The sequence below is a fragment of the Gossypium arboreum genome, chromosome 9 (assembly GCF_025698485.1).
Source record: "Gossypium arboreum isolate Shixiya-1 chromosome 9, ASM2569848v2, whole genome shotgun sequence".
NCBI classification, from domain to species: Eukaryota; Viridiplantae; Streptophyta; class Magnoliopsida; order Malvales; family Malvaceae; genus Gossypium; species Gossypium arboreum.
In genome coordinates this window covers 33,115,868-33,126,181 of record NC_069078.1, presented here as the reverse complement: position 1 = coordinate 33,126,181, position 10,314 = coordinate 33,115,868, and the positions used below count along the sequence as shown (strand labels likewise).

The following is a 10,314-nucleotide window of genomic DNA, read 5'->3' as shown; positions in this document are numbered from 1 at the left end:
CTAAATCATATACCCTAAGCCATAAATCTTAAACTATAATGATAATTAATTCAATATTTTAAAATTAATTAAGACTATCTCTTTTACTATTATATAAGAATTTATTTAATATATAAATTAAAAACAATAAGTCATATACCCAAAAACTTTAAAATTATTTTAAATAATAGTATTTTAATTTTTTCATTTTTAACAAATATTTTCTATAATAAAATTGAAACACAATTAACTTTATGATTATAACCAAAATAACAATTAAATTTTATATAGACTTTTAAATTAATTTTTATATAAACTTTTAATTAATATCGAGTTAAATAATATCTTCTCGCATAGGAGTGTTAAATCTTAAAAAGAAAAAGTAATTCTCTTAACATACTTTAACAAATTGAATACTAAACCACTTAATCTGTAAAAGCTAAAATATGAGATAAGTATTTGTACTTTTCAGTAAAATTAAAATTTAGTCATTATATTTCTATTCTTAAGAATTTAATTCCTCTATGTTTCAAATTTCTGAATTTAAGTTTAATTGTTAAAATTACTTTTTATTATTATTAAATTCGTTAGGGATTGATGTCGAATTTGGGAATAGGTGATAATACTTTAGGGATTTAGGATGAAGAAGAAGGGGGAAATAGAACTGGGGAAAAATGGAGAAAATGTTAAGTGTATCAGGTGTGGGTAAAAAAAAAAGACAGCTGAACGACGAAGTTTTGAACAAAATAATTTAACATTAGCGGCGTTTATAACCTAGCGCCGCTAAAAATGCACCTATTGCGGCGTTTAGGGTTTTAGGGGTTATAGTTTAGTGTTTAGGGTTTGTTAGGATTTAGGGATTTACTATTTTAGGGGTTATAAAGTAGTGCTTATGATTTTTTTGGGTTTAAGATTTTAAGAGTTATATGACTTTTAGCGGCGCTTTACCAAAAGCGCCGCTAATGCTCTGTCTTTTAGCGGCGTTTTACCAAAAGCGCCGCTAATGCTCTATCTTTTAGCGGCGTTTTACCAAAAGCGCCGCTATTTCTCTGTTTTTAGCGGTGTTTTAACAAAAAAACGTCGCTATTGCTCAGTTTTTAGCGGCGTTTCCGCTATTGCTTTGTGTTTTACAATTTTTGCGGCGTTTTCTGATAAAACGCCGCTAAAGCCCTATTTTCTGTAGTGATACAATAATGTAATAAACATTGTGCTAATAGTATTAATAATAATATTAAAAACATGATGATAATAAAAAAATATGTTGTGATAACATTAAATATGGGGATAATAGTAAAAAAAATGGAATAACAATGTTAAATTAGTAATAGTGAGAAATAGTAAATAATAATAATTTGATATAAAAATGGTAACCGATAATAAACAATGGTATAAAAAATAATATAATAAGTCTATGTATAATAGAAATTTATATTTAAAATAATTAACTTCGCTTAAAAATATATATATTTACATAATAAATATATAATAATAAATAAATAATATAATAATATGAAACATAACTCAAATTAATTAAATTAATAGAAAATAATAAAAACAAATATAAAAATAATGAGAATAAAGCTCAAATAAATTAATTTAACAGTAAAATAACAAAAATAAAAAAGAGGTTAAATTGAATTAAAAGTGAAACTTTGAGGCCAAATCAGAAAGGAAATAAAATTAGAGGTAAACTCCTTCTCTTTTCCCTTATTTCATTTGTGTAAAGAAAAAATGTGAACGCCAAAGTAAACAAAATTGAATAATATAAAAAGTTACCTTAAAAATCTAATTTGTATTCTCTTTGATTTCGTATGTGTATTCTCTAAAAAATTCCCCCTCTTACAATAGTTTTTCCATGGCTTTTATAGCCAAATTTTACAACTTATAACAAGTAGGGTGATAGAGTTAGTGGGGGTGATGGAGGTAGTGGATGGTTTAGTAGGGTGTGGGGGTGATGGAGGTAGTGGATGGTTTAGTAGGGTGATGGAGTTAATGGTTGGTTTAGTGGAGTGTTTAATTTGGGTTGGTTTGATTGAGCCCGGGCAGAAATTAGGCTTAACAAACTTCTAATCCTATAATCTATGATTTGATATAATTAATAATTTATATTATATATTATCGTATATTCATATTTAAAAAGGTAAAAAAAATTAAAATGCATATCTAAAATAAACCTGGACATATGCAAGTCTAGGTTCATCCCATCAAAATTCAAAATTCAAAAATATAAAAACTGAAAACTTTTTTAGACTTACTTTAGAATACACGTGTAGTTGCTAAAATACGTTTAGAATAAATTTCCAAATTTAGATAAATTTTGGCCCCAATTTATTCAAGTTCATTTTGTACATCTATCTTTAGTAAAAAATTATATAAAATTTATTTTTATAAAATTTTAATAAAATTTTATATCTTTATATTTATTTAATAATTTTAAAAAAATCACAACATTATTTATAAGTCATTCACTCTTTTTTTTATTTAATAATGAGGTATAATATTATTATTTATTGATGATACATAAAACTTGTAGGCATCGGTGTATCAAATATTATTTGTAAGATTAATATGAAAAAGAAAAAGAAAGTATAAGAATCGGATTGAAAATATTACCAATTAATTCAGGGTAAAGGTTATTGAAGAAAAAAACCTGAACGCAACTCATTTTTATCAAACATTGTGGGGAAGCCCTAAAAAATTGGGCTATCTTAAACATGATGTGCCAGCATTTGACTACCCAAATCAAGCCCAGAACTTGGTGATGGCTGATCATGAGAGTCAGGTGTCGACCCACATTGAAATGGCCATTTCAGCCTACAATAAGATCTCCAGAATCCGGATCAAGTGAGCTCCAAAAGTAAGCTTCTCTGTAATGTTGGTATCGTAATCTCCTCGACCATCATTTTCCACATATTGCATTTTTAGACATCTTCCCATTTCAAGATAACCTTTGGTTTGGTGTCCCCTCCCAATTCCATGTCTATGCTCGGAAAAATCTAAGCTCTCCTTAAACTCACTAAAATTATCTATCTCTTCAAATGACCACAATTATGGCCGTCTCAACTTCCGCATTCTTATTCACACCTTCCGTTAGCTCCAAGTCCACTACTTTCTCCTTCTCTCCTTTAGTTTCACATCGCAAATCCTTTCCTTTCCGTTTCTCCACGTGGTTTCCTCAGTTGGGTCCATCCTTTTTTTCTCAATGGAGTGGTCTAAAGCATCTGGGCATTTCAATCTCACCAAAATCTCTTAAATTAGGTATCTTTTTTATTTTATTTTTTATTTTGGTCTGGGTTCCTCTTTTTAAGCTGTCTATGCAATTCATTTATTTTGATTATTGAATTTCAGAAAAAAAAGGAAAATGTAAAGGAAGGGTGGTGCATGCATCTTTGTTTGGCGTTGGAGCTCCTGAGGCTCTGGTTATTGGGGTAGTTGCTTTGTTGGTGTTTGGTCCCAAGGGTCTGGCTGAGGTATGTTCTGCCTTTATATGCTAAGGGACAAGTCATTCTCATTTGCATGTTGTTTCAATTATAAGCACCAACCTGTCACTTGCTCCTTTTATGGTTTGTAACATTTGATGATTTTCCAGGCTGTTTGTGTCTATCATATGTTTGTAATGTATGTCTTTGTACAGTTCAAGTTTCTAATTTTATGCGGGTATTGGATTTAGATAGGTCCTAAGCTTTGGAAACGTAGGCTTTGTGGCAACTATTTTAAAATATTAATCTCTATTCAACGCTTCAAATATGAATTAAGCAACAAGAAGCAAAAAAAATTGGTAGAATTTCTAAGGAGTGCCTGGGAAGTTGGTATGATAAATTGTTGAAACTGAAAAATTATTGCTGGTTTAGTGTTGGATTTTATAGACAATACTTAGCTTTGCTTGAAACTGAAATTGATATGGTTTCTTGTCTTATATAAGAATTGAAATGTTGGTTTAAATTATAATCTTAGATGATAGAAAGAATCCTTTTATTGAGATGAAATATAGAAAGAATCCTTTTATTGAGATGAAATCTTATTTTATTCGTTTTTAAGCTTCTTTTAGTATATGAGTGAACAATAACTTAATTCAATTGGTAATATTTAGCCATTCCCATGACTTAATTTTGGTAAAGAGAAGGAAAATTTTTCGCTTATTTTGAAGAAATCTTATTTTTTATCAGTTTTTACTCACCTTTCTAATTTCAAGTTTAAAATTGCACTAACTATTCTTTAGTTTATATCTAACTATTGTACTACATCTGTAATAAATAAGCATTTTCCTCATATATAAGACTAGTAACCAAGCGAGGCATTAATGTAGTGTTGTTTGACAAGATAATGATTTTTTTTCCCTTGATGCAGAAACATTGTTGTCATTTAAGTCCAATTCATTCCATTGTATTACCCTATTTTAAACTCTTAAGCTCCCCTATCCTTTCAGGGCTCATTCTAATGATGCCTTGATGTATTTAGTGATCCAGATCTTTAAGAATAAGTGTTGTGTCTTTTACCTCAGATCCCTCTTGACATTTTACTAAATGGCTCGATATGACAAGAAGAATCTAACTTGTGAGGACTGGAGAGTTAAAAGAATATTTCCTTAGGTATTGTGATAAGGTCTGATAATCAATTATTAAATATGCTGTATCCATGATGTCTGATGTACCATAAAGGCATTAAAATAAAACATATAAGTGCTTGGATGCTTTGATTCTTTACAAAGTAGCTGCATTGTGATACTTATGAACTTATCAAGAATTTATTTACAAGTGCATGGCAGACATTTTGATGCCTTCCATAAATGACTATTCTCACTGTTTAGCAAAATGTGGTCGCTAATGTTTAGGCTGCATTATATTGTTACTTTTGCTACTTATTTTAAATAATAAAAAATTATAGAAAAGTCTTTCACGTACAAAATATGTCACTGTCCTTTTATGTAAGATAATTATGTTTAAATTTTGTCACAATTGATCTGCTTATTCGTTTTTTAGTTGAATACAATTATGCTTTTTACCATTCATATATTATTCTGTAGAAATTTTTGAGGAAGCGAAAACCAAGTTTTAAATATGTTGATCAAATGATCAAACAGAACCTTTATAGTTAGGATCATATTCTGTTTAAGTTAAATCCTCTCAGCCTCTCAAATGGCATATTAAAGTGCAGGTTGCTAGGAATCTGGGGAAAACATTGCGTGCGTTTCAACCCACCATTAGAGAACTTCAGGTAGGGCCTGAACCCTTTGGTTTTACTCATATCTTTACCATGTAATAACTCTGTCCTTCTGAACTCTTCGCCTTTATATCGTCTGTGAAGGAAGTTTCGAGGGAATTCAAGAGCACCCTTGAAAGGGAGATTGGTCTTGATGAAATGCCGAGTTCAACACAAAATACACTGAATAGGAACAGTCCCTATCTAAGTAATGCTCCCCTAACACCTTCACCAGTTACCAGTGCTGAGGAAACTGGTAGTGATGCTGACCCGGGTAAGCGCTTAATATTCTTATATTTTCGGCTAATTAGTGGCATGAAATTGTCTTATAAGATTTTTCCTTTGAATCTCACTTACGTTATTATGATCTCTTACCCTGAAACATGCACTAAATGCTACTGCATAGCGTTTGATCCTGCTTTTTATGGCTTAGTGGTAGGAACTTTCCTTATTCCTTATCCCATTCCCCTTGTGTATTCCAATGAAATTTAAGAAGCATGCAAATTCTGTCGCTTTACTGCAGATGGTGCTCAATCCATAAAAGCAGCATATACTAGTGAAGAATACTTAAAGATCACAGAAGAACAGCTAAAAGCTTCAGCATCCAAACAGCAGGACCAGACCGCCTCTCCCAGCGAGACCGAGTTAGGATCCCAAAATCAACATGAAGGTTGGTTCTTCTTCTTCTTTCTCTTTGTATTTCTCTGTCTATTGCCTTTCTCTTTCTCACTTTGATGTTATTTGTGCAAAATCAATAACAGCTACTCCCAAAGAAACTACCACTGCTGCTGCTGCTGCGATGCCTCCGTCTCAGAAACCAGAAAGCGAGACGAAACCAGAAAGCGAGACGGGAAATCCGTGAATGGAGATAGAATGTTTATAGTAGAGAAGCCTCTAATTAGGGTACTAGAAACTTCCTCAGAAAGGTATAAAGCAAGGAAAGAAACACCACGTTTTGCCCCTTTGTTATTCATCTAAATTTTGGTTCAAGTCATTGTATATTAGATCTTTGCAAATGTGCTACCTGTACGTAGTCACCAAGAGTAATTGTACAACTTAATTTGATCTCAAGACAATGTTTTCATTGGAGGAGTGCCATGTTTTGGATTAGTGATTGTCAAATCCTCATTTTGTTCCTCTTCACTCTGGAGATGTTTGTCTGCATTTTAACTAAAACCTTTCTGATGAAATCCCAAAATCTCAATTGACAAATATATGAACACTTTTTGGATTGCAATATTGATGATTTCTTTTAATTTCCCAAAATAAAGTTGCGGGGAAATTAATTTTTTAAAAGCACACTTTTTAATATTAAACGGACCTTCACCGTTAGGTGGTGAGGTAGAATTAAAAAGAGCAAAATTTCATCGGTTAGCAGCTTGAATTTGGCATGAACTGATCATATGCTTGTTTTTATACTTTGCTACTTGAATATTTTTGTTTCACTTAAAAAAAAAAAAATAGGAGATGCATCATATGGTGTATCCTTATGCATGTCAATCGGTAACATGACATACATAAAAATCTAAATTAAAATATTATATAAAAACATTATTAAAAATTATGTAAAATATAAATAATTCAAAAAACTAAAAGGAAAACAACAAAAATTTAAAAATATATATATATAAAAGCTATAAATATAAAAATTCTAAAGTTTCTAATAATTATATAAATGCGAAAAATATATATAATTTTTTTTAAAATATGTTTAAAATTTTAGAATATTACAAAAATGGTACATAAACATTTTTGTTGCTCAATTTGGTACTTACGTGTTTTGGGATCAATTTGGTACCGACTTGACATTTTTTCTAATTTAGTACCTAAATTTTTCTTAGGTTCAATTTGAGTAGGCTCAAATATACATTTGGCCCTTAATTTTTTCATTTTTCTCTACTTTAATGATTTTTTTTTATTACCTAAATTTTCTTTAAGTTAAGGTTTTTTTTTTTTTTTTTAATGGTGTTAAGTTTGGGATTCGTAGCACTTTCAAATAGGTACACATGAAAATGCTGATGTCATTATGACATCATAATTCAATATTTTTAAAAAAATTAGAACTATATATAAAAACATAGTGAATATTTGGAACACTAACAGTGTATTTTTATTTTACAAGAAGCCTTAAAAGATTGACACTAGATCTATCAAAATAAATGTCAATGGTGCCCGCAATCTGTCGTCTTCAGGCTTCGCAACTTTGATAGCAGTGGCAAGAGATGAATATGGTAGGTGACTTTGGAGAATTGGGAGAAATATTGGAAAATGCAGTGTTGAACAAGCTAAACTTTGGGCTATTTATAATGGTTTTCACCTTGAATAGGACTTTAACAGGAAGGAAATTATTATTGAGACTAATTGCGCTGAGACCATTAAAGATATTCATTGGGCTTTTAAAGGAAAGGCGAATAAAGATTTGATATTATGGATCCAAGAATTATGTAGATGTAATTGGCATGTAGCCATTAAGCAAATTCCAAGAGAAGCAAACTTTGCCCCCCATATCCTAACTAGTCAAATGAAAGAGTTTCTGTTTGGGCCATGTGCTTGATATTGCTCCTACTAGAGTTGTTAATCAAATTCGATTAGATAATTCTTCTCTGCTATCTATTTCTAATGTTGTTTTTGGTTGACTGTAATTGGCTCTATTTATTTTTTTTCTACAGAAAAAATTGACCTATCTTTTTTTAAATATTTTATTATACCCTTATAAGATACTTACCAATCTCCTAACATTGCTTGTGGAATCTTTGATGGTTGTATGCCAAACATTTTAAATCATAAAAATTTATAAATAAAAAATAAAAATAGAGTTAGCATTTAGTATACTGACAATATATTTTCTTTTTTTTTTCACAATCATTAACTTTGTGGAATTTAAAAACTCCACGGGCTGTATAACAATTAAAAAAAATACACTTGACATTATCTTAAATTCATTTGTAAAGTTTTTTCACGACATTGGAAAAAATAATTACTCATTAAAATATAGTAAAAGTTGTTAAAAATTACAAAGTTTAAATTAAATTAACTAGTTTTTTTTAATTCAATGAAACATCGAAGGTGCCACTTCCAGGTCGAAAATCAAGACGTTCTTCTTATCGGACCTCGATGCCTTGTCCAAGCCATACACAATCACGGCGGCCGTTGGTTCATTGATAATCGTCAAAACATTAAGCCTTGAAATGGATCCGGCATCTTTCGTACCCTGCCTATGCGAGTCGTTGAAATAAGCAGGCACGGTGATAACAACGTTTTTCATGGTTTCACCCATATAAGCCTCGGCAACCTTCTTCATCTTGACCAGTGTTAGGAATAACACTTCTTTATCATGATCTTGATAACCAGCACCATGGAAGAAATTTCTTCAGCAGCGAACTGCTTCTCTTTACCCTTGTAAGTAACGACGACCATCGGTGATAGCTTATCACCGGGGGCGGCAACGGCCATGAAAGGCTAATGCTTCATATCGCTTTGCACTGATGGGTTGGAGAATCGATGACCGATGAGGCGTTTAGCGTCCAAAATAGTATTCTGGGGATTCTTAGCGATTTGGTTTTTGGCAGCATCACCAATAAGGCGCTCGGTGTCGGTTAAAGCAACGTAAGATCGGCTGCTCAACTGTTACCATAGAAAATGAAGACTTAGAAGTCACTTTACCATGGAACCCCAAATCAAGCTCTCCAAGTACTTTTCTCTTGCTTCTCTTCCTTTTCTTTGGCTTCTGTGTTTGCTTTTCAAATTCAACACTATAATTGGTTGCATTATATGCGGTTCAAGCCCAGCAGCGATTTCTCCACACTTGGGACATCTTGCAACCAAATTCTCAGTACTTGGAGCCTCCTAAATCTTGGGTTTCGATGGATCTTCTTCTTCCTCAACTGTGTCTTCGTTAAGGGCAACGCCATGATTAATGTGGTGTTTAAGGAGTTGATAAAGTGAGCACATTGTTGAAAAGCCATTGCGAGTCTAACCTCTGCATGACTTTCTTTTAACCACCGTAAGGAGCCCAAAGGCATAAACCAAGATGTTATAAACATGAATCGAACAGAAAATTACACACGAGAAAGCTTTTTTCTTTTTTAACTACGGTTAACGTTTGGCGTGACACTCTTTTTAAGGGAAATTATAATTTTTTTAAAAGTAAATTGATTAACTCATTCATTTATTAACGAAATTATATAATTTAGGGAAAAAAAATAACAAAAACTCGTCGTAGATGGGAAATGACAAACTTCATTAACACAGTAAAAACTTTAGCCTCAACATCAATAAAATATTCTAACACGTTGACAATTGACTTTGTTACTTCTCAAATACGACATATCTGGAGTGGTTACAAGCACTTAACATAATAAAAAAATCAGCCTCAAATGGTCCAAAGCGGAGAGAAAAAATCAACAAAAGAATCGAGTAATAAAACCATCCTTAAAATCACTTGTAAAACTAAAATCACATACATAAACAAGACTGAAAATAGTGCTACAAAAGCAGATAAAAATTTTTAAAACTGAAGACTTATTAAATAATAGAAAAAAAATACAAAACTTAAGACAACACGAGTCCAAATCGACTTGTGAAATCATTTATTATTCTAAAATATTCTCAAAACAGAAAAAAATTAAGAAACTGATGAAGAGCCACTCACTTTCCAAAACAACTACTAGTAGTCAATGAAGTTTTAACGAACGACAAGCATCGTCATCTATCCATCATAACTTCTGAAGATAACAAATACACCCACAAAATAGATTTGCAAACTAAAAAAGAGAGAAAACATGTGGATTGAATGAAAAGAAGAAAGAAAGAAAGAGTTGGTGGGAGGGGAAAAAAAGCGGGCGATAGCTAGCCCGGAGGCTGGCACTGCCTCTGAATAAAACAAAAGATAATAAACAAACGGCTTGGAGAAAAAAAAGAAAAATTTTTAGGGTTTTAAGAGAAATTAAAATTAAAAATTAAACAAAAGTTAATTTATTTTAATTTTTATAAGTTTTAAAAATGGTAAATTGCACTAACAGTCACTCAATTTTGGGGTGGCTAACAAAATAATCACTCAAGTTTCAATTTAATCACTCAATTTTTGAAAAATAACAAAATAGTCACCACTAATCCTTTTCCATTACAGACGTAATG

At 31.3% G+C, this 10,314-nt stretch overlaps 1 protein-coding gene and 1 pseudogene across 2 annotated transcripts; one reads left to right on the top strand and one right to left on the bottom strand.

The window, feature by feature from the left end:
• Positions 1 to 2,741: 2,741 nt before the first annotated feature.
• LOC108467926 (sec-independent protein translocase protein TATB, chloroplastic) lies at positions 2,742 to 6,368 on the top strand. 2 transcript variants are annotated; one of them, XM_017768756.2, is made up of 6 exons: positions 2,742 to 3,237; positions 3,328 to 3,449; positions 5,134 to 5,193; positions 5,284 to 5,452; positions 5,702 to 5,848; positions 5,940 to 6,368. In XM_017768756.2, the coding sequence occupies exons 1-6, from the start codon at positions 3,018 to 3,020 to the stop codon at positions 6,038 to 6,040; spliced, it is 819 nt and encodes a 272-aa protein (XP_017624245.1). In that variant the 5' UTR covers positions 2,742 to 3,017; the 3' UTR covers positions 6,041 to 6,368. The 2 variants fall into 2 exon arrangements, with proteins under 2 accessions (XP_017624245.1, XP_052874688.1); XM_053018728.1 differs by having other exon boundaries at positions 2,800 to 3,237; positions 5,107 to 5,193.
• Positions 6,369 to 8,227: 1,859 nt separating this feature from the next.
• LOC108476396 (heat shock cognate 70 kDa protein-like) lies at positions 8,228 to 9,089 on the bottom strand (annotated as a pseudogene).
• Between the last annotated feature and the right edge of the window lie 1,225 nt (positions 9,090 to 10,314).